Source organism: Mustela nivalis (genome assembly GCF_964662115.1).
Source record: "Mustela nivalis genome assembly, chromosome: 9".
NCBI classification, from domain to species: domain Eukaryota; kingdom Metazoa; phylum Chordata; class Mammalia; order Carnivora; family Mustelidae; genus Mustela; species Mustela nivalis.
The window spans coordinates 18,358,917-18,384,200 of record NC_139028.1 but is presented as its reverse complement, the minus strand read 5'-3'; the positions used below and the strand labels follow the sequence as shown (position 1 = coordinate 18,384,200).

Sequence of the window (25,284 nt, the reverse complement as noted above, 5' to 3'; positions counted from 1 at the left end):
TTGAAATATTGCCATTGGAAGTATCTGGAAGCACTGTGGGTGACTGCAAAGATGGGGACCCTTGAGGCAGCTGGCACTGGGGGTTCATTTGCATCCCCACTGCCTGGTTCTAAATAAATAATAAAGGTATGGCTTCAGTGAGAAAGGGATTGGCATGTGGCACAGAAGCAGAGAAATATCGGACCTCCTCTGGAAGGCAGTGCCAGAAGAGACCCCAGAACTGAAATTCTCTCTCCTGCTTAAAGATCAAGATGCCTTCTTGCCACAGGTTTGGCAACGAGCACCAAAGAGGAAAATGAGGATTACAGCTAACAACAAAATATTATTTGCTTACCGACTGCTAAGCATTATTCTACGTCTTTTATATGGAGCAGTTCATCTTTTTTCTCTTGACAAGAAACTCTACTTGAATCTCATTTTACAGCTGAGGAAACTAAAGCACAGAGAGGTTCTTTAACTTGCCCAAGGAGAACCAGCTGCTAGGTGGAAGAGTCAGAATTTGAAAACGGGATGATCTTTGCAGTTGAAAGAGAATGGATTGCTAAAATGTTGGCTCATTTGTTGAATCCAGTGCGTTTTCTTTTTTCCTCTTTGCTGCCATCTAAGAATTCCTTCATTTAGTGACTCTTAAGGAATATGCCCTTTGTTCTTTTTGTTTTCATCTGTAATTGTTCTAGAGGTGGGCGTGGGACTCTGTTTGGGTCAATAAGATAAGAAGCTTGCTGCGGGCTTCTGAAAATCTCCTTTTGTGAAAGCCCTCCTCCCAGGTAAAAACAAGAGAAAGACGGATGGAACCTGGCCACTGAATGATGTCGGAGAGGCCCCATTCCCTCCTGGAAGAGCCTCCAGATTTCCTGGGAGTGAGATTAGTCAACCCCTCAGACCATTTTCAGCCAGATATTCTGTCACTTAGGCAGTCTCCATTCCATTCTGCTCTCTTCCCTGCATAGCTCTGTCACCATCAGAAAGTCTCTTGTTTATTGAGTTGTTTCCTTATCCCCCACTTCTGTTTCTAGAACATAAACTCCCGAGAATAGGGCTCTTCCATCCATCACTCTCACTGCTCTGTCCCCCAGGGTTCAAGACCATGTCTGGCCAAAGGACTGGCGAATCTCAGTGCAAACCCAAGAGACTCACAGTTCCGTGGGGGAAATAGAAAAATAAGACAGTTCTAATACAATATAATAATGTCGCCTTAGAGGCAAAAATCACAGAAGACTGTCTGTAAGGGGACCGTGCCTTATCCAACTTATTGCCAGGCTGGTCTCAGACATTTGCCCTCCCCACCTCCCCCACCCCCTCCTGCCATCCCCAATTTTCATAGATGAAAGCAGAAACCCTGTTATTTTAAAGCTTGCTTTTAAAGGAGATGGCAAAGCCTGCCTTTAAACCAGGCAATCCAGTTACACGAGATGTAGTAAGGGCCATCCTTTTGGGAGGTCACCCAAATGTCCGAAGTTTCAGAAGTTGTGGCCTTTCGGTAAATGGGTAAACTTGGGTTTAAGAGAGCCCTCTCTCCACAAACTTGGTTCCATGTTTGTGGCCTTGGTGGCTCCTGGGGAGTCAAGTGAGCTCTTTTCGCCTGAGCAGTTGTTTGCAGAAAGGAGGCACATGCCTGGTCATCCCTGTCAGCTCACAGGAGCAGAGCTGGACTTGGCTTCCTCCATCCAGCCTGGCCTGGCCTGTTAGCGTCCTTCGGATGGAATCTCTAGAAACTGTAACATGAATGTCCTAGGAAATGGAGCAATTGAAAACGTCCTGAAAATGGACAGATACTGGGTTGTGACGGGCCTGTACAACCAACTGAAAAAGCACATGTGATAACAGACTCTGGGACTCTGATGTGATTGTCAGGCGGGTTGGGGGAGGGGCAGGCGGCCATGTCCTGTCTCAGGAATGCTGGGAGAGGGAAATCTTGGGATGAGAAACAGACCGGAGAGATGGGCCTCAGACCTGAGGGCCTCAGACCTGGCTGACGAGGATACGCCTCTCTTTTGGAAAGGGGTAGGCAAGCTTCTTTTGTAAATATCCAGAGAACAGATATTTTGGGTTTTGCTGGCCATACCTGAGGTTGCTGCCACAATTACTCAACTTTGCCATTAGAGCAGGCAAACAGCCATAGACCCTACATAAATGAACGGCCATGGGTGCTTTCCAATAGACCCTCACAAGACAGGCAGCAAGCCGGGTTTGGCTCATGGGCCACAGTTTGTCTCCCTCTGGTTTAGAGCATCATGGCCATGGGGCCTGGGAACCAGGGACCTGCCATGGACAGGTAAACCTAACTCCAAGTAGATGCTTGTCTGAGAGCTATGCTGGAAGGCTACCTGGGGGCTTAGTCAGTTAAGCCTCTGCCTTCAGCTTGTGTCATGATCCCAGGGTCCTGGGATAGAGCCCTGAGTCGGGCTCCCTGCTCAGCGGGATGTCTGCTTCTCCCTGGGCCTGTGTCCTTCTTCCCCGTCCATGCTCTCTAATAAATAAAATCTTAAAAAAATAAAAGGCCACTTCCCAGAACCCCCAAAGGATGTGAACTCTAAAGATACCTGTTTCTAATAGCCGCTGTGAGACAGCCTGTGTTACGTCTCTTGCAGACTCCCAACCTTCTCTTCAGATGGAAGTCACAGCCTTGGCCTAGTGTGTTAAAGGAAGGGGGAGAAGGGCCCGCCCCATACTTAGGACCGGGAGCAAAGGGCATGGCTGTGCTCTGCCCCCAGACGTGGTGGTTGCACCGGCAGATCCCAACAGAGGATGGGGTCCCCAGGGAAGGAGCTTGATGAGAATCAGGAGAAGTAAGTCCCCGAGAGAGGAGGCGGCAGCAGGCCCCCTAGGGACCAGAGCTCATCCCCGCAGACACTGCTCTGCAGGCGTGTGGGCCGTGAGTGGCCATGGCTAGGGTGCTTCAGGAGAAAGAGGTCTCCTTTTCTAGTCATGAGTGGCGAAGACCGGACGTGCGGGTTGCTCATCTCTGGGTGCCCATAGCACACCTGGGAAGCATGGAGCCCGCGGTCACCCAGGCACTGCTCCGCCCACCGACCGCGCCCACCCTGTCCCCCTGGGAGCCACTCTGCTCCCCTCGGCACCGTGACTGTGTCAGTTAGAACCAGGGACTGGATTAACTGGGCCAGGCAGAGGAATTGCTTTAATCGCAGCCACAGCGGGTCATACAGCTTTGCTCAGCTTCCGCCCCACCAGGGAGAAGAGCCCTTCGTTGTCGCACATGGTGGAGGAGTAGCTCTGGCAGATCACCTCGAACCACTCGATGGAGAAGCCGGCCTCCCTCACAGCAGCCTCTATGGCCTCCTGGCCCAGGCAGAGGCTGGAGAACCTCTGCTCGCCGATCATGTAGTAGCTGCTCTTCAGGGCATCCACCACCACCAGGAAGCCCCCCGGCTTCAGCAGGCTGCCGAGGTTCTGGAGCGCGGCGCGGTAGGCTGGGAGGTCGGGGCAGGCGGCGTCCAGGCACAGGGTGCTGAGCACGCAGTCAGCGGCGGGCAGGGACACGGCGCCTAGCGGCCGGCTCTGGGTCACGTCGCACTTCAGGACCTTCTTGACCGCGCGTCTCAGCTTCTCCTCCTTCTCTGGCCCTTTGGCTCTGAAAGACACAAGCCGGCCAGCACCGCTTGCCACCCTGTGCGCGGGAGAACCCCGCATCTCCGGGTCAGGGGTGTCCCAAGGGGTGTCTCCTTGGGGACATCCCTGTGGGAACAACGGAGAAAGGGAGGCATGAAGGGCCATTCTGCATGTGAAGGTGACGCCGTTACCCTGCGCTGGGCTCGGTCTCCTTCTGAAGTGGGTAAATGCCCGCTTCTCCCGTGGACTGGAATTACTCTTCCTCCACTGCTAAGAACACTGCCTGGCTCATTTACTGCTACTACTACTAGTAAACTACTACTACTACTACACTGTTTATTTATTACACTTGTCTCCTCTGCCAAACTGCAACATAGTGGCCACTATGCCCATTTGTTCAGGCAATAATGGCTTTAATATGTGGAAACAGGGGAGCCTGGGGGACTCAGTCATTTAGCATCTGCCTTCGGCACAGGTCATGATCCCAGGGTCCTGGGATCGAGCCCCGCATTGGGCTCTCTGCTCAGCAGGAAGCCTGCTTCTCCATCTCCCACTCCCCCTGCTTATGTTCCCTCTCTCACAGTCTCTCTGTGTCAAATAAATAAATGAACTCTTTAATAAAATAAAATGTGGAAACAGTATTTCTGTGTATCCGCTGGTCAGGCTGGGGCAGTGAGTGGGGTCCTCCGCAGACATTTACAGAAATGGTGGGTAACTGCAACACAACCACGGCCAGGGCCCCTCTAGAAAGAAGAAAACCACTAGTTGCTATTCTCGAACCCCAAAACATCTTGCAGATAGAGAGCATATTTTCTCAAGGGGACTCTTTTCTCAGTGGTCTTGCTCAGAATGCCACCCTTTTCTGCTGAATCAGGCCGTTTCCTGAGAGAAAACCGGTTTGTAAAAGAGGCAGGGAAGTGAGGGCAGGAAATGGAATAGAGGGCCTTGGATCCTTTTGGAATTTGTTAGGGGAGGTTTGAGGGAACAAGCCGAGGGAGGAGCATATAGAGTACGCAGGAGATCTGGAGAAAGAAGTAGCTGCAAATCAGAGGGCTAAGGGAAAAACAAGAACAGGTGTTTAAAGTGCCCAGAAGGCCACGGAGCCCAAATTATACGAGGGATGACTAGATATCCAGTACTTTGAGGAAGTTAATCAAGAGAGAGAACACCAGGGGTGCAAATCCAGGCCTACATTCAGTGAACACACAGTCCATTGGCTCCAGAAGAAGAGAGACCCTTGGACAGCAAGGCTTGATGGAGAGAATGGTCCAACATCAGAGCAGATGAGAGAGGGACTTACCCTGGGATCACTTCTGGTCGCCAGGAAAAGTCAATGTTTTAAGTAACACTTTGAAATGTACCTCTACATAGAATGATTTGAGATAACAGCAATTAGTTATGAACACCCTATTTTAATATTTAGTTAAAATCTAAAAACCCAGGGGTGCCTGGGTGGCTCAGCTGGTTAAGCATCTGCCTTGGGCTCAGGTGTGATCCCAGGATCCTAGGATCAAGCCCCGTGTCCAGCTTCCTGCTCAGTGGGGAGCCTCCTTCTCCCTCTCCCTCTGCCTTCCACCCTCCCTGCTGGTGCTCTCTCTGTCAAATAAATAAATAAATTCCTTAAAAAATATCATAAGCCCAGTGCATAAAATCGGCTATTTATAAATATCCTTTTTAATTTTCCACTTAAGAGGTTTAGCAATAAGCATATGAAAAAAATTCTCAACATTTTTGGCCATCACAGAAATGCAAATCAAACTGTGAGATGCCACTTCACATCCACTGGGACAGGTGTAATTAACAAGACAGTCACAAGTGTTGGCAAGGGCGAGGAGGGACGGGAACGTCCTCACGCTACTGATGAGAATATAAAATGGTCCGGCTACTTTGGGAAACAAGTCTGGGGGAAGTTCCTCAGAAGAGTAATCACAGACTTACCTCATGACCCAGAAATTCCAAGAGAAATGAACACATATGCCCACACAAAAACCTGTACATGAGTAATTATAACAACATTATCCATCATAGTCAAAAGATGGCGACCACCCAAATGCCCACCAACCTATGAGGAAATAGATGAGGCGTGCTATATCCATGCTACGGGGTCATAGTCGTATAAAGGAATGAAATACTGATTCACGCTGTAACATGGAAGAATCTTGGAAACAGTTTGCTAAGGGAAAGAAAACAGAAGCAAAAGGTCACATATTGTATGATTCCATTTACATGAAATGTCCAGAACAGGCAAAGCTACAGAGACCACAGGCAGACCAGGGGTTGCCAACAGAGAGAGGATCCGGGAAATGATGGGAATGACTGCCCGTGGGTACAGGGTTTGTTTGGGGAGTTATGAAAATGTTCCAGAACTGGGATGAAGAGTGCACAGCTACAGGAATATCCAATTGCACACTTTAAATGGGTGAATCACATGGGATGGTAATTTTGTCTCAGGAAAGCTGTTATACTAAACAGAGAAAGAGAAGTAGCTTAGCAAGGTAATGGCTTCAGGGAATTCCTACCACCCAATAAAGCGGGAGCAACAAGGAATGATAATTGCCTTTGGTTGGGTCTAGCTACTCTCCTATCAAGGGTAAAATGATAGTAGGGTGACCTGTTTATCCTGATTGGTCTGGGCTTTCCCTGGTTTTCCCCCTGAAAATCCCACGTCCTGGGAACCCCTCTCTGTCCTGGGCAAACCGGAAATGTTAGTCATTCTAAAAGCAAGGAGGTCAGTGACAAAGCTGCCATTCAGCCTCCTAGAATGTGGACGATTTGACCAAACATTTTAAGAATAAAAAAATAACAATTCACCATGATGGAATTCTGTGAAATACAGATTCATTTAGGTAAATTAATCTAGAGTAGAAAAATTCAGATAATCTATCTGCACATCCGGATAACCAAAGTACAGATAAAAAGCCGAGGGAGTGACAACACGGTGTGTTTTTTGAACATGTTTCAGGATGATCCTCTCCCCTGGGAACACCGCAGGCTTGTGTATTTAAGTGATGACGTCAGAAGCAGGTTGGACCTCTGTGCCCTATTTCTTGTGTGTTAAGCTATTTGAAAGACACCCGTTACCACAGAGCTAGTCCTTTCTAGTCAGTTGATGATGGAAATTGTTCCCAAACAGGGAGACACACTGCGAAGTTTGGAAAGCTCACAGAGAAGGTGCCAATTTAAGAGGGAAGTTAGCTGGAAACACTCACTGCCGTGGAGACCCGCTTGTCCTTGGGACCGCAGCAAACGCTAGGGGACTCGGTGGCCCCGCTAGCTGTGCCAAGATGCCACCTCAGGGCTTCTCAGCACCTGTGTTGTGCCCACTGGCAGGGAAATGGACTGGCCTGTAGACACAGGCAATTACTGCTCAGCTACACGTTCAGCTCAAGGGTTAGGGAATCAATACACCCCAGAAAGGAGTTAGACGGTTCCACAGGAAGCTAACAGCAGTGTACTGTTCCTCTAGGTCTGATGATCTGCTCTTTTCAACACATGTAAAAAAGGGCAGTGCTTTCCTTTATAAATATGCATTCTCTGAAGCCTAAGGGAGCTGGGGAGGGACGGGGAAAGAGGGATACAGAGTAGGGCTCCTGGGAAGAGTGCTTGGTGAGACTGCATCCCCACACCCCAAGAAATTACCCTGAGTTTTAGAGGAGAGTCCTCCTGCCCAATCTCTGCAAGATAGCTGGCGGACCAGAAGCCCCTGGATGAGATCTTTCAATGACATTCACCCCCCAAAGCCCCGTTCCCAGAAGTTCCAGCAGGCCCTCCTGAGGGAGAACCAACAAAATGCGTAAAGGATATAAAAAGCTGCATAAGCTTAGATATGAATGTAAGGGCTGTATGAGCCAGGAATAATCGTTAGTAAGCCTTTGGTGCAGGCCACAGCTGAATCAGGTAAGAGACAGACATTTCAGGAGGGAGAAGTTAGAAAGCAAAAGGCATGCAGTTATTGATTTTACCTTTTTTTTTTTTTTTTTTGAACCTAGGTGATGTGGTAGGAAGGGTGCTGGGCAATGGGGACCCAAGACAGAACAAATGAAAAACAGATCCTATCGCCATAGGGATTACAGTCTGGAACAGTCTGGAGTGGAGTGGAGAAAGAATCCAATGATCATCCACAAAAGTGACAAATTAATACTGTCATAAACACTAGGAAGGAGAGGGCCATGGAGCCAACAAAGGAATGTTGGAAGCTTGAGTTGGCCTAGAGCATCAGGGAAAGCTCCTCCAAAACGGAGTCAGGTAAGCAGACACAGAATAAAGGAGAGGTCACTAGGCCACAAAGAATAGGGAGGGGAAGAGGATATTCCAATAAGGGGAAATGGCATGTGCAAAGGCCATGTGGTAGGTGAAAAGACAGAAGGAAGACCAATGAAGCTGGATCTCAGAAAACATAGTAGAGTGTGGCAGGGAGTGAGGCAATAGGGGTCAGCAGGTACCTAGACCAGACAGGGCTTTGGGGACCATGTTAAGAATTTTGCTTTCTATACTAAAAGCCATGGGACGTTATGAAGGGGTGTTTAGGAAGAGAGTCGTATTATCGGATCTACACTTCAGGGCGATCACTTTGGGACAAGAGTAGAGGTAGAAGGCCAGTTAAGAGAGGGGGTTGGTGGCTTGGGCCAGGAAAATAGCCTGGATAGAAAATATTGGGAGACGTTCTGGTTTGAGAGAAACTCCGAGGTAAAATGGATAGAACTTGGTGCAGCTCAGAGGACATGGCCGGGAGGGAGAAGGCAAGTTTGGCTTCTCGGCTTCTGGTTTGTTCAAGTCATTAGATAACGGCAACACCCAGGGAAATGAGAGTACACGAGATGGAGCCAAGTTGGGAGGATCAGAGCTCGATTTGGGGCCCTTCCAGACGCACAAATAGAAACGCTTACAGTTGGAAGGAAACGGCCAGGTGAGGTTTCCTCAGCCTGCCCTGTGCCTCTCCCCTGAGACAGAATGCAGAGAGAACGTCTAAGAGGAAGGCTCGCTTCTGAAAGGGGAGTCTTTTCCTAGGTACCACTGAAACACTCACCATGACCATCAAGATCTCGAAGCTGAGAAGGAATACCACTCTTTCCCAAGACATGAAAATACAGAGATGCTTCAGCATAGAGGGACTTCAAGAGCTTTGTGGGACAAATGTGCCCCAAGTGTGTCTATTTTGGGCAAGAAACCTTTTTTTAAACAGACACGAGAATCTTTGTACAGAGAACGTTTACTTCATCTCTACAGGTGCTCAAGCTTCCTTCTGTCAGGCCTGAGGAGGTAGGCGGAGGAGCTACTCTCTGCAGAGCCCCCCCCCCCCCCCCCCCGTGGGATGGCGAGCTCTGGCTTCCCCAGGCCCCTCCTGGCTGCCCTGAGGACGGACAGAGAACTTGCAGAGCGAATCTGTGACTCACTCCCAATCACCAGCATGCTGGGAAGCTCTGTTCTAGACACCAGCTTTTCTCAAACTGCAAAATGTATACCATCTCCCCCTACAACAGAGCTCATTAAAATGCGGATCCTCTGGCTCTGGAGGTGGGGAGCAGGGCCTGAGAGTCTGCATTGTTTTACAGGCTCCCGGGTGATTCGGAAACTGCTCAGTCTGAGAACCACAAGGGAGGTCATTGCCCGCAATTTCCAGAAACTCAGAGGTCCGTCAGCGCCATTTCTAGGATTTCTTCAGGTCAAATCTCATTTTCCTTGATTCGTGCCTGAATATTTGTATCTTAGCAGGTGACTCTCTGAGTTGAGAAATAAATAATATGAAGCCAGAGTTGGGTACCACTGCCTTACAACTTCTTGCATAGTTTTAAAAGTGACTGGTCCCGGGGCACCTGGGTGGTTCAGTGGGTTGAGCCTCTGCCTTCGGCTCGGGTCACGATCTCAGGGTCCTGGGATCGAGCCCCGCATCGGGCTCTCTGTTCAGCAGGGAGCCTGCTTTCTCCTCTCTCTCTCTGCTTGCCTCTCTGCCTACTTGTGATCTCTGTCTGTCAAATACATAAATAAAATCTTTAAAAAAAAAAAGTGACTGGTCCCTAAGTGTATGAATCCCAACAAGGCCGAGCAACAGGAGACGGCTCCAGTTGTCTTTAGCAACGGTGGGCACAAGAAACAGCTTCAGATAAAGAAGGAATAATCTCAAAGGAAATAGGTTGTGGGCTGATAGAGGTCCTTGAAGATGCAAGAGAGACGTAAGTCGAATGAGATCGCTATCATTCTCAAAAGAGGTGAAGCCACGGGATCTAGTACAAGGATAAGAGTGAGAACGCCGAATTTTACTGCCAAAAAATACAGTTCCTTACTTGAACAGCGATCAGGAAGGGGCCGTTTCTCGGGAGCCGGTTGTTAACAAGCTGAGGATTCTGCCATGAGATAAGCAGCAAAGCTTTTTCCTCTCCTGCTAGAGTTTAAGGGGTTCATTTCTGCATGAGATGGAAAGGCTTGTGATAGCCAGGGAAATTGAGAAGAAAGTTTCAAAAGCATTCTTGACATATGATTTGGACCTCAGAAAGGTATATTGTCTGGCTGACTGAAAACTCTCTTATAAAGTTTCCCTGAAATTCTATAAACCCTGGGAAATTCCTTATTTATTCAATCATCTTGAATATTGCCCAAATCCTCATAGCTCCAGGGTTTTGTTTTGTTTTTATCCCTCGTTAATACCAGTTTCATTCTGTGGAATCGCCTAGTTGATAGAAAAAAAGAGGCTTGAAATTATATTTATTTTGAAGAACGTTATCTTCAGTTTGAAGACCACGGCTAGCATAAAATTCTAAGTAAGGAGCTTATAGGTTATAATGGCATATTAAAGTAGCCTCTCAACTTCTTGCTAAATGCCAGAGGGGGGAATAGAGAACGATTTAGGCAACGTTAAACAATTTTATGGTGTTGTTCACATGTAAAGGCAACAAAAACATGTTCCCAATATACACAAGCTTAGAAAATGTCACTTACGTGTTCTTGAAAACATTATTTGAAGGTCTATGCAGTGGACCAAAAGATGAATCAGAATTAAAAACTAAACAACTAGAAAAATCATATAAAATGAACATAAAATTAAAATATTCACATCATTGCAAATACGATTACAAACTGAAAGTGAATGTCCAAACTGATCTCAAAAGAAAACATGAGAATGATGCTTTAAATTATAATATTTGGATTTAAAATCTCCAATTAAAAAAAAAAGATTGTATTTATTTATTTAATACAGAGAAAGAGAGAGAGAACAAGCAAGGGGGAGGGGTGGAGGGAGGGAGAGAAGCAGACTCTCCACTGAGAAGGGAGCCCGATGTGGGGCTCCATCCCAGGACCCTGGGATCATGAACTGAGATAAAGGCAGACACTTAACCAACTGAGCCACCAAGGCATCCCTAAAGTCTCTAATTTTAACAATAAACACTGTGGAAAGAGGTGACAGAAGGACTTTGGGTATCAAAAATTGTTAAGGTCCTCATTTTATGAGGAAGAAAAAAATTACTGATTCTTTTTTTTTTTTAAGATTTTATTTATTTATTGACAGAGAGAAATCACAAGTAGATGGAGAGGCAGGGAGAGAGAGAGTGAGAGGGAAGCAGGCTCCCTGCCGAGCAGAGAGCCCGATGCGGGGCTCGATCCCAGGACCCCGAGATCATGACCTGAGCCAAAGGCAGCGGCTTAACCCACTGAGCCACCCAGGCACCCAAAATTACTGATTCTTAACCTGACACTGGTATGCTGAGAGAATTTGTTTCTAACAGAATTGCATTTTAAGAAAAGCTAAGAGAAGTTCTTCAGGTGAAGGGAAGTGATGCCATATGGAAGTCTAGATCTGCAGAAAGGAATGATGAATGCCAGACAGGAGAGATATGCAGATATCTGTCTATACATATATAAAAGACTGTATGTATGTGTGTGTGTGTGTGTGTGTATAAAACTGTCATATAAAAAAGACTTTATATATGTTTGTTTAAAATACTACTGGCTAATATGAATATACTTAAGACTACCAAACTGTATACTTAAAAATAGTTCAGATGCTACATTTTATAGTGTGTTTTTAAACCACATTAAAAGAATAAAGCAATAAAAAATAAATAAAAGCACTACTAACTTTTTAAAGCAAAAATAATAAGGGTGCCTGGGTGGCTCAGTGGGTTAAAAGCCTCTGCTTTTGGCTCAGGTTGTGATACCAGGGTCCTGGGATCGAGCCCCACATTGGGCTCTCTGCTCAGCGGGGAGCCTGCTTCCCTTACTCTCTCTCTGCCTGCCTCTCTGCCTACTTGTGATCCCTGTCAAATAAATAAATAAAAATCTTTAGAAAAATAATAACAATGTATAATGTTATCATATATATAAAGTAAAATATATGAGAGGTGCATAAGGCAAGAGTGGGTTAAAGGAATTACACTGTTATAATATCTTGTGTTCTTCATGAGGTAATAGATATGTCAAAAATATATACTGAAATTTCTAGAAAAATAACACATGCATATACATGTATACACCCCCACAAAACACAAAAGAGGTCAATAGAAAAGATTAGAGTCAACAGAAAAGATAAAAAGGAATACTAAAAATCTTTATATCTGTACTAGTGGAATATCAAATTATTACACCAAGGAGAAGCAGGAAAAAAGGCATAAATGAACAACAAAGCAGATGGGACAAGTAGAAAATATATACCAAAATGATTATCAGTAATTACATTAAATATAAGTGAACTAAAGAATCCAGTTAAAAGGCAGAAATCACCACACTGGATTGAAAAACAAGATGTACTACATACCACTTGCAAGAAAAACATTTTAGGTATTAAAAAAACCATATGTTGATAACAAAAGGGTGGAAAAGATATACCATGTCTATTAGTTATCTATTGCTGCATTATAGATTACCTTAAAACTTAGCAATTTAAAATAATAAACACATATCTTCCAGTTTCTGTGGGTCAGATACCTGGGCACAGATTAGCTAAGTACCTCTGATGCAAGGTCTTTCATGAGGCAGTGTTTGTCATGTCTTCATTTTCATTTGAAGGTAAAATTGGGGGGGGTGGTTGCTTCCAAGCTCACTCCAGACAAGCAGGTAAGAGGGGTATATCCAAAAGGGAAGCCACAGTATTTTTGTAAGCTAATCTCAGGACTAGTGTCCTAGTATTCTGCTACATTGTACTTGTTAAATCCAATGGACACCCAAGGGAATGCAATTAAACAAGAGATGAATATTTGAGCTAAGATTATTGGAAGCCATCTTTGAGGCTATCTACCACTCCATCCAAATACCAAGCATAAGAAGGTTGATGTAGCCATATTAATATCAAAGTAGACTTTTAAAGTATTTTCATTTTTTAAAAGATTTTATTTATTTATTTGACAGAGAGAAACACAGGGAGAGAGGGAACACAAGCAGGGGGAGTAGGAGAGGGAGAAGCAGGCTCCCCGCTGAGCAGGGAGCCCAATGTGGGACTCAATCCCAGGACCCTGGGATCATGACCTGAGCTGAAGGCAGATGCCTAATGATATCTAGGTGGCCCCAAAGTAGACCTTAAGACAAAGTGTATTACTAACAGTAAAAGGAGATATTTCTTAAAGATAAAATGGTCAATAAATCAAGAAAACAAAACAATCCTAAAAATATATGCAGGTAGCAACAAAGCTTCAAAATGTATGAAGCAAAAGTTGACAGAATGATGGGGAACAAGAGATAAATCCACAATCATAATCTGAGATTTTAATACCTTTCTATTAGTAACTGATAAGCAAAAAAAATCACATAGAAAATTTGAAAAACACTACTAATCCACCTGACTTAATTGATATTTATAGAAACTACACCTACAACAGGATGATATACATTCTTTTCAGTGTAGAAAGCACATAGATTGTTATCCAAAATAGGCCATATGTTGACCATAAGATCAATCTCTGACTACAATAAAATTAAAATAGAAATCAATAACAGTATCTAGAAAATCCTGACATTTTTGGAGATCAAGCAACACAATTCTAAATAATTCAGGTCAAAGAAGATATCACAAAGGAAATTAGAAACTATTGTTGAAGGGGGCACCTGGGTGTTTCAGTCCGTTAAGTGTCTGACTCTTGGTTTCAGCGCAGGTCAAGATCTCAGGGCTCAAACCCCAAGTTAGACTCTATGTTCAGAAGGAAATCTGTTTTAGATTCTCTCTCTCCTCTCCCTCTGCCTCTTCCTGTCCCCTGTGTTCATGCTCTTTCTCTCCCAAATAACAAATAAATAAATCTTGTTAAAAATTAAGAAAATATGCTGAGGTGGATAATAATAAAAATATGTATCAAAAATCATGAGATGCAACTAAAACAGTTCTGAAGGAAATTTATGGCTTTAAGTGGCCAAGTTAAAAGAAACAAATGTGTGAAATCAATTATCTAAGCTTCTATCTTCAGAAGCAAGAAAAAGAAGAGCATATTAAAACTAAAGTAAATGGAAGAGAGAAAGTTAGAAAAATAAAGCCAGAATTCAAAACAATTGAAAATGGAAAGACAATAGAAAAAAATCAACAAAACCAGAAGTTGGTTCTTCAGAAAGTTTAATAAAATTGGTTAATCTCTAGCAAGCTTGATCAAGATATATTTTAAAAGACAAAGTGCCAATATCAAGAATGAAAGAAGGAAGATCACTAAAAGAGTAATAAAGATATATTGTTTAAAAAAATTATGATGATAAAATTGACAACCAAGATGCAGAAGACAAATTCCTTGGAAAATATTGCTTATCAAAATGAAGAAGAAATGGAAAATTGAAATAGAATAAAAAATATTATTTTGAATTTTTAAAACTTCACACACATGAAAAAAAATCCTTCGTATAAGCCTCATTTAAGGAAGGAATCATTTAAGAAAGAAATAATACTAATAATACAAAAACACTTTCAAAAAACAGAGGAGGAAGAAACATTTTCAACTTGTTATATGAATCTGACATTATGCCGATATCAAAATCTGCTAAGCATATTATAAGAAAAGGAAATTATAGCTCAATATCCTTCATATATGTAGATGTAAAAATCTCTAACAAAATATTAGCAAATCACTTCCAGCCATACATAGAAAGATTCTGCTTTAACCAATGGGTGTATATTAGATTTAAACATTCAAAAATCTTCTAATATCATTCACATTTTCAGAATAAAGAAGAAAAATCATATGACCATTTCAATGAATTCCTCCAAAATTGACAAAATTCAACATTTAACTTAGAACCCCCAAGAAACTAAAAATATAAAGAAATTTCATCTGATAAAGAATATCTGTGAAAAATCTATATTTAATATATTTAACGATGAATCACTGGACATTTTTTTCTATGATGTAGAGAAAGGCACATATGTCTACTCTCATCTCGTCTATCCAACATTGATAGGAAAGTCCTAGACAGTGTAATAAGGCCAGAAAAATAAACAAAAGACATATAGTTAGAATAGAAGAAGTAAAATTATTTTTATTTGCAGATGATATAAGACTGTACATAGAAACATCTCTGGAACCTACAAAAAGCACTATTAAATTTTATTAGTGAAGTCAGCAAGGTTCTAGGATACAAGGTCAATATATAAAAATCAATTGTATTTCTCTATACTAGCAAATTTTTGAAATTTGAAATTTAAAAACTACAATTAACAATAACATTAAGAAAATAAAACACAGGACAAACTTAACAAAATATATACAAAAATTGAGAACTACAAAACATTACTGGGAGAAACTAAAGAAGTCCTAGATGAATATATAGAGAGATCATGTTTCTGGACTGCAGATTCCATATGCCCATTCTCTTCAACTGAATTGTAAATTCAAAGATCACTATCAAAGTCTCAGCAGCCTTTTTTGGAAGAAATAGATAAATTTATTCTAAAATTTATGAATCACCCAGGTGCCCCAAATTTAAATATTTGGGGCACCTGGGTGGCTCAGTTGGTTAAGCATCCACCTTCAGCTCAGGTCATGATCCCGGGGTTCTGGGATCGAGGCCCAAGTCGGTGTCCTTGCTCAGCAGGGAGCCTGCTTCTCCCTCTCCTTCTGCCTGCCACTCCCCCTGCTTGTGCTCTCTTGTTTAAAAAAACAAATAGAATTTAAAGATTTTACTTACTTTACTAGAAAGAGAAAGAGTGCATGACCAGGGGAGGGGCAGATGGAGAGGGAGAAGCAGACTGCTCACTAAGCCAAGGGTTCAGCCCCAGGACTCTAGGATAATGACCTGAGCCCAAGGCAGACACTTAACTGCCTAAGTAACTGAGCCACTCAGGGACCCTAGTTTATTCTAGAATTTATAATGGCAAAAAAGAAGCTTTTACACAGTGAAGGAAACCAAGAAAACAAGGCAGCCTACTGAAGAGGAGATGTTATTTGAAAATGACATATCTGGTAAGGTATTAATAACCAAAATGTATAAAGAACTTATACAATCCAACACCAAAGAAACAAAAAATCTGATTAAAATGGGAAGAAGACCTGAGCATTTTTTCAAAGATATACAAATGGCCAAGAGACATATGAACACACACTCATTATCATTGATCCCCAGGGAAATGCAAATCAAAACCACAATAAGATATCACTTCATACCTGTCAGAATGGCTATAATAAAAAAGACAAGAAATAACAAGTGTTGTCAAGAATGTGGAGAAAAAGGAGCCCTCACGCACCACTGATGCAGCCGCTGTAGAAAATGGTATGGAGGTACCCTAAAAAATTACAACTGAAATACCATAGGATCCAGTAATTCCATTACCGGGTACTTATTCAAAGAAAACAAAACACTAATTTGAAAAGATATAGGCACCCCTATGTTTACTGCAACATTAGTTACAATAGCCAAGATTGAGAAGGAACCCAAGTGTCCATTCATGGATGAACAGATAATGAAGAGGTGGTGTATACATATATACAGAAGGGACTATTACTCAGCCATGAAAAAGGTGATTCCCCCCCCCCCACACACACATTTGCAACAACATGGGTAGACCTAGAAGGTATAATGCTTAGTGAAATAAGTCAGACAGAGAAAACAAACACCATACGATTTCACTTGTATGTGGAATTTAAGAAAGGAAGGAAGGAAGAAAAAAAAGGAGACAGATAAAAGAAACAGACTCTTAAATAAAGAGAACAAACTGGTGGTGCCAGAGGGGAGATAGGAGAAACAGGTGAAGGGGACTGAGAACGCACCTATAATGAGCACTCAGTAATGTCCAGAATTGTTAAGTTGTTATATTGTACACCTGAAACTAAGGCTATATGTTAATTATACTCCCACTAAATACATTAAATATAATATATATGTTTGTATATTAAATATATGTGTGTAATATATGTATGTGTGTTATATATATTAAATATATGTGCATGTAATATATGTGTGTGTTATATATGTATATTAAATATATGTGTGTATATAATATGTGTGTATATTATATATATGTAATATATGCAATATATGTGTGTGTGTATATACACACACTCATATATATAATGACATTAAAATTGCCAGAATAATCTTGAAAAAGAACAAAGTTGGAGGATTTACCCTATCTGATTTCAAGACTTACTTTTCCTGGTAAAAGGGTTAAAAGACCAGCATAAACCCCATGGAAGTTTAGTGACTCTCATACAGCAAAAACATTAATTGAGAAGCAAAATATAAATTCCTATTTGTTCATACCATTATAAAGAATTATATAAACAACAAGTCACCTTGATAACTTATATCAGACAACCCATGCTATTGATAAGCATAGCAGCAACATGTAAGAAAATAAATATGAAGTTTAGAATACTCCAACTAAGCTAGAATTCAGCAGACCATGGAAAGAGAATGAAGGGGTTAAAGAAATAGAAGCAGAATTTAGAGTTAGTTTCAGAAGAGAATCTGACTCAGGAATAAGCACATTTAGAGAAGCCATGAAAATCAAATTTAAGTGCAGATATAGAAAAATGAATTGACCATCACTCTAGAAGTAGAGGCTAGAGGTAGACATATTCCTTAGGGACACGTTAAGATCATATGATTTTACATTTATCCCTGGGATTGGGGAATATTACTTCACTCCTCCTGTTGTTCAAGTTGAGAAACAGAGACATCAGCCCTGAGACTTTTCCTCTCATCATTCTCCATGACCAATCATTACCAAACTTTTATCCAGCCTATCTCAACAATTCATCTTAAAATCATCTTCCTCTCTCCATCATCAACCAATCCAGTGGTCTAAGCCACCATCATTAAAGCGTCTCCTTTCTGCATCTTTCATTCTCCTCTAAACCCTCCCAATCCATTCTCCACACAACAGCCAAAGGGAGCTTTGTAATGTAAAGGGGGGCTGTCGCATCACTTTCCCGGCTACACCTCTCACACCTTCTCAGCACACTTGAAGTACAGGATTGTTAGCCTGGCCTCAAAGCCCTAAGTGATCTGAGATGTGCCTACTTCCCCGACATGAGGTCTAGGAGACTTGAGACTTCCTCATCTTTCCACCAATCTATCCCAGTAGATAGGACAATGTGGCACATCATATGGGCTCAATCTGGGTTCATTAAATAAATGAATAAATGTTAGTTCCTTTAACCAGGAGCCAAAAGCACTTGTTTCTTGAAGGGGGTTGTCTTCCTGGGAAGAAAGAGACCTTTCCTGACCAGAGCATGGGATACGTTCATTAAAAATAGCTATGCTTTGGGGGCACTTGAGTGGCTCAGTCAGTTAAGCGTCTGCCTTTGGCTCAGGCCATGATCTCAGGGTCCTGGGATGGAGCCCCACATCCAGCTGCCTGCTCAACGTGAGTCTACTTTATTTCTTCTCGCCCCCTCCACCCATGCGCACGTGCTCTCTCTCTGTCTCTGAAATAAATAAATCTTTAAAAAAAACAGAAACACTCTCCCATTGTGAGCAAAAAGGTAAGGAAAGAGATGATGCTGTGCCACACAGATTAGTATATGCGTAAAGGTGGGGGTGCAAATACAGGGAGAAGTGGATTGGAGAAGAACCATTACTTAGAAAAAATAAACCGTGGGCAAGAGGGTGGAGAAAGAGAAAAAAAACAAAACAAAGCAAAAAAACCTGTAAGAGTAGGAAAAGAAAATGTAGAAGTAACTGAGCATATAAGAAGTAGCAGATGGGGCCCACATGATTGGAAGAGGAATATCGAAGTGGTCTTTTGATACGGATTGCAAAGGAGGCTGTGGGGCCTTGGCAGCCAGAGCAGCAGAGACATTCTGCTGCGGGAGAGACAGTCCACTGTGCAGGACAGCGGAACTGAGCTGAGCCGTCACAGGACAATCACCAGAGGATGGAGAACGTCAGGACAAGAGACAGACAAAGTGAAATGCAGAATGGGCCACCTCTGTCTATCGGCTGTTAACTGGTTCTCATGTGGAAAGAAATTAATTGTTTAAACAAGACTTATTTGCATAAATCGACTTATAGACAGAGTGGACTAAGCTGTCGGTCATGAGCCATGAGTATGTCAAGCTCTGATTTTTGTAGATGGCGAGTGACAAATCCTTTCCAGATAACTCCTTTATGCTGCTCATCTCAGTTCGAGAACCTGGTCAGCTTTTTGTTGTGTCTGATGGTGGTAGGGTTAGCTGCCCTCGCAGCAGCGTCCCCTGCCCTGGGATGGAGGATGCCCCTGAGGGGCAAGCCCGGACACCCAAAAGCTGCTGGTAAGGAGCCGGTTCCGCCTCTTCCCTGAACTTGTCCTGCACGTCGCTATCCCATGAACCCTAACCCACACGCTGCGCCCTGCACTGTCCTGGGAAGGTTTTGTCTCCTCTTGGCTCAGTGGCCGTCTCTTCCATTCTCTGTGTCTTCTGCTGTTCTGGTGCACGCATGTGTGCACACACTCACTCCCACTCGCCTCTGGCTCTTTCTCCCTCTCTCCTTCTTATTCTCCATCTGGATATCTCTCTGGTCTCTGTTTCTTTTACTTTTTAACTTGGACTCTATGGATAATTTGTGGGTCAGAAAAATGAACCGTCCCTCAGGTACCATGAGAAAGCCGGGAAGCAGACTTTGGTTTCTCTACCTGTTCCCTTCCAGCTCGCACACGTAGGTCACCACTGGAGACCAGTCAAAAGCCCCTGGTTCCTTCTTCAGCCACTTCTGCAGCTCCCGCAGGTTCTGGTCCGTATAGTCGGTGGCAATGATCTCCTTGAAGGATTCACAAGCAGAGAGGAGCTGGTAGATGGTGGGGCCAGAGCCAATGTCGATGAGGAGGTCCCCTTTCACGCCATCTGATTTAGAGGAGGCAACAAGGAAAGGGGTTCGGACATCCTATGACGGCAGCCAGAGCTGATACACACAGTCTTCACTCGCACTGTGCGAGAGAGCCCTAAAGACAGACCAGCTCTCTACTCACTCATCCCTCAAATTCTTTTTTAAATATCTCTGCATTTTCCATTCCCCAATCCAGGCTGGAGGCATGCTGCTGGGATATTTTTAGGTGCAGGAGAAGGAAGACAAGATCTACATCTGGTTACAGACCCCTGATCCAGAAAGACTGCTGAACAGAAAATGTAAAAACTATTAAGGAATACTTCTGGGGAAAGTTAAAATTGTTTTTAAAATTGGGTCATTATGTCTCTCTCCAGAAAGCATCCAATTCTTCCTGTGTTGGGAGGTCTTTTTATCTCATGCACACTCGCAACATTCCTTTGAGTTAGAGACTTACTCTAACTAGAATCTTCTTCTAACTAGAATCTTCTCTCTAACTCTATCTAGAATCTTCACTCTTTAAGTGGCCCATCATGGTTAAATGGCTGGCACTGGTCACCTAGCAAACTGATATGAAATCAAGGACAGAATTCCTGCCTTCTGGTTTCCCTTTGCATAACCACATGAGATCGTGCATATAAAAGCTCTTGGTAAATTGTAAAATATCCATACCAAAAAATCATTGGTGTTCATTCTCCTTAAATACATAAGTAACATCGAAAGGGCTGTCACATAGCAATGACTAGACACAAACCCAGCCCTGCCCTGACATTTCGTCTGGATGTCTCATAGTTTGGCGGAGAGACGCACAGATAACACACAAACTTACCCAGGCAGAATATCTTGAAGAGATTTTTCAGGAGATGCCTGAGAATCTCATTTTCTGCAGAGTGTTTGGACCCAAAGTTGTAATATTTTTCCAGGTAATCCCGAGGGTTAAAATGTCTCAGGTAAGTGTCCTTGGAGGTGAAGCTAGTTTCCATGTTGGCTTGCTCTTGTGGCCACCACCCTCCCGCCCTCTCCTCCAGAACCCAAGCAGTCAACGTGCAAAAGTTGCCTTTTTAAGTCCCAGGCTTCAATCTTTCTTCTGTTAGAGTTCAGCCCACGCCTTAGAGACCAGTGTTTGGTTAAACACTAACAGAAATACACCAAGAACGTTTTGGCTGTTCTAGGAGGTGATGAAATTTTTGGGCAAGGGCGCCTACGAGATGTGCGTGTGGGAAGGGGAGGGCCGTGAGCTACAGGCAGTTCTTGGCCAAGGGGTGAAGTTCAAGTGCGGGAAGAATCATCTGGGCTCATCTGGGAAATCATTTGACTCACAGGAAGAACCACTAAGTTTAGAGAGGTGGGTCCTCTCCCTAGAACAACATCATTCTCGTAATGATTCTCCCAAAAGAGAGTCACAAGGAACGGTTTAAATTTAACAGTCGTAAAGGAAGAGGAGAAAGAGGATTAGGAAATGTTTTTAGGGCTAAGGAACATTGGCTAAAGAAGGGATTGCAGATGAGAGAGGGTAAAAGAGCAATTTTTAGAAACCTGCATAAGGTTTCCTCCAATTCTGGGAAGGCCACATTCCTGTAATCATCTCTTCAAGCTCTACACGCCCCTCACTCCCCTCCCTGTGTAACCACAGCTCCCCAGCAGCTGCCAGTTCTCCACATCGGGCAACCACCTCCTCCCCCAAGCCTCTCCACACATTTCAATCCATTCAAGTCCTGATGGTCCTTTCAAGGGGAAATTTGAATGCTCTATTTCCTTCAAGAACTCCTTACCTTCCCTTTTCTGGACTCACATTGCCCTTAGAATTAGCTCATTCAGCCAAACCCTTGACTCTGTCATGTCGTGTATTTGTTCCTGGTTTTGTCTGTGTCAATCTTACTTCCCAAACTAAGCTTTCACGGGAAGGATGCCTGAAAACCACCTTTAGATCAAGGCCTATGGCTCCGCCCCTGCCTATCACACTGATCTAGGAGGTGTTCAAAACACTGGTTGATTAGTTGACTCTTGTCATATCGCAGCAAAACGCAATCACAGTTGAGTGCCCCATATTCCACGGGGGATGACTTCGTGAGAGCCCATCTGGCTACCAGGCAGAGAAACCCACTCAAAGGAGTTCAAGTGAAAAAGGAATTATTAATAGGAGAATATAGTGGAAACATTGCAGGGTATCTAACTGGGTCTCGTGATCCACAAAGTCATTAGGCAACTAATTTCTCTCCCTCACTTACTCTCCTCCTTTCCTCTATCCTTTTGTGTCTCCTTTTGTGCCCTCTTTGGAGGGCCAGGGGCCTTGATTCTCTGCAAACTGGCTTCTCTTACTCATCCACTACACGTGGGTCCCTTTGGACCATTCCCTGTGCTGGTCTCTGCACCTGACCTTACAGAATCTTTTAACCCATCTCCTCACAGCTGGCCAGCTGGCCCTGCATAATCCAAATCCAGTTCCGTAGAGAATCTGCCGGGTCGAGTCTGGGTCAGTCATTGACTCTTCCCAGCAAATATGAGGGTTGGGAAGGAGATCTGTGTGGTAGTGAGACCGCCCGTCACAAGGACTTAGATGAACAGACAAATTGTCTCATATTACTGCAACTTTGGACCTGCAAAGTCAAATCACAGATGGGAAGGATGTAGAATCAACTCAGAGATGTCTCTGTGAGTGGCTCGAAGGCACCACAGCTAATACGCCCTGCTTCTCCCAACTACCTGGGAACTGGAGTCCATCCAGCAGGAAGCATCCTGAACTCAAAATCAAAAGACACAAATTGACATCGTGATTTGCCACCAACAATTCATAGGACAACGGTGGTTAGAAAAACTAACTTTTGACATCTGGAAGCCTCAATGCTGGCACAGAAAATGGGATGGTAAGAATATAGGAGAGAAAAAAATTTCTCATTTCCCATCTTTGGGTTTCTGGCTGGGCCTAAGAATTGACTGAGAAGAAGAAACTGACACGAGCCAGATTAATTTCTTACTGGTACATAGAAGGCGTCCCCAGAGAATGAGGACCACAAGAAGTGACCAGAGCAGGAAGCCTTTATATGTTTAGACAAGGAAACAGTATGTGAAGAATTGACAAGGCAGAGGGGTTTGGCCTAAGGGTAGTAAATGATAAATAAGTAAGAGGGTAAGGTTGGTTTAATAGGGTTCACGTGCACAGATTTCTCTGTACCAAATTTCCTGTCTCTGGTCATAAGAATGTCTTCCTTCCTCCTGGTACAGGGAGGTTACCCTTCATAGGGGAATTTTATTTCTTGCTTTCAGGAAGAAAAAGGAGGATCACGGTGTCCTTCTTGGGTCCACTGTTTTTTTGAATGCCTTTAATTCAAAATAATCAAATGCCAAAGTGACATACATTAAGGTGATATAATTTGGTTTTCTTTAATGGCATCTTTTCTGTTCAATGTGTTGAGAAATTTCAACCATAGCTTCCCTCCCATTGAATCCTTACCTTGGGAAACAGACCCTCTTACCACTCATAGGTTGGTTTAACAGGAACTTTAAAAATAGTGGTTCTGTAACTTGTATGCAGCTTAATGACTACAGACCCCTTGCCCCTCATCCCATCAATAATTTTTTCCTGCCCTTTTAGGAAGTTGCCAAGATTTATAGTTAGAATCAGATTTCACTGTAGATAGAAATCTGCTTCTCATGTTCGTCCTATAGCCACTGCACATGAATGTCTGTTATAATCAGGAATACATGAATATACAAATACACATGTGGCAAAAATACACTTCCAAAACCAACAGCTTCTGGAAGCTTTTCTAGAATGAAAAGGTTTTTTTTGTTTGTTTGTTTTTCTCTGCTTCAGGGTTAACATAAACTCTATGAAAACAAACTGTTGAATCATGTAAAACAAAGATCAGATTTTTAAATCAGATCCTGAACGGTTCCAACAAAACTTTAAATTTGTGGTTTATTTCATTATCCCTGTAAGGGCCTACTTAGCCAGAGTGAGCCTTTTTGTTGTTTATGCAGTAAACTTAGATTGACCCTGTTTTCCCTCCCCGCCACCTCCCCAAGGAACTTATTTAGAAATAAGTCCCGGAAACCAGTAAAATATGGCTGACCAGCCCCTGATAACAGAGCCCAGATACCAGAGCATGTCAGGTCAGGGGGAGATAACAGAACCCAGAATGCAAGGATGAGTCAAGCTAGGTGGAGACATCCAATCAGGAGAGCAGCACCTCCCTAACCACCAAAGAATGTGGGCCCTGCCTTTTGGGTGACTTTCGGATGCCAATTAGACCAGAGTAACAGGCTAGTTCAAATAGCTACTATAGAGTGAATTGTTAATTCGATTGGCCACCTGTATGTGGCCAGGCTCAACTACATGACCCTTGCTCTATAAAAGTTAGTCTTTGGGGCACCTGGGTGGCTCAGTGGGTTAAAGCCTCTGCCTTCGCCTCAGGTCATGATCCCAGGGTCCTGGGATCGAGTCTCACATCGAGCTCTCTGCTCATAGGGGAGCCTGCTTCCTCCTTTCTCTCTGCCTTCCTCTCTGCCTACTTGTGATCTGTCTGTCAAATAAATAAATACAAATCTTAAAAAAAAAAAATGTTAGTCTATGAGGCTGGAAGGGGTCGCCCTCTCTGTGAGAGGTGGCCCTGGCTGGTCATTTTGATTCTTGCTGCTTGGCACGAAATAAAGTTTTGCTTAACCTTTGCTTTGTATCGGTCTTGTTCCTTTGTCCACGGACCCTTCAATCCCAAACTGCATTTTCCCTTTTACTTTCTCAATGGTCCACTGCAGAGTTTTTCTCAGAAGCAATTAACCAAAAACCCTCAACTCCTTTCCCTAGCCATTGTGGCAAAAAAAAAAAAAAAAAAGGAACTTCACATCCCAAATCTAAAAAAGATGTACACACGAAATGCTTCTCGCTTTATTCTTATTATTTGGAGTCCCTGGATATCTTATTTTCTGTTTGAATATGAATTCAAGAACAGTGAATATTCTGGAGGTGAGCACAAGAGAATTCCTTGAGCAGAGCTACAAAAGTGTAATTCATGGACATTAAAGGGCACATCAGCTTTTCCAGTGGCCTTCCTGCTGGAACTCTATTCCATAGTGATCCCAACAGGCTCCCATGATCAAAAAAATCTGATAATGTCTTGGGCATTGTCTTGGGAACGCAATCCTCTCATGTGGACAAAACGTAGTGAAGACAGTTCCAAAATCAATAGCTTCTGGAAGGAGCAAAGATCAAGAAGGAAGGAAAAAGGGAGGAAGAGAAGCAGAGAGAGTGAACGGGAGAGAAGAACAGAGAACTGGAAGAAGCCAAAAAAGCACGCCCCTCACACATGGCTGGCAGCATGGGCCATTGGTGGATGCCCTTCCCATGTGGTTGGCTCATAAAGCATGTGATGGCTACCTCAGGTCACGGCCTCATGGGAAAAAAGTTCTACAATACTGGTGCACAAAAGAGCAAGGTCTGAGACACAAGAATGAAGGGCACCTGGGTGGCTCGGTGGGTTAAGCCTCTGCCTTCAGCTCAGGTCATGATCTCGATCT

General features: G+C 43.4%; 1 protein-coding gene across 1 annotated transcript; it reads right to left on the bottom strand.

The window, feature by feature from the left end:
• Nucleotides 1-3,112: 3,112 nt before the first annotated feature.
• On the bottom strand, nt 3,113-20,983 carry NNMT (nicotinamide N-methyltransferase). The gene is made up of 3 exons (XM_082682724.1): nt 20,600-20,983; nt 19,583-19,790; nt 3,113-3,592 (listed from the first exon to the last, which is right to left on the bottom strand). Exons 1-3 carry the CDS (start codon nt 20,751-20,753, stop codon nt 3,160-3,162), a joined length of 795 nt encoding a protein of 264 aa, XP_082538850.1. The 5' UTR covers nt 20,754-20,983; the 3' UTR covers nt 3,113-3,159.
• Nucleotides 20,984-25,284: the final 4,301 nt, after the last annotated feature.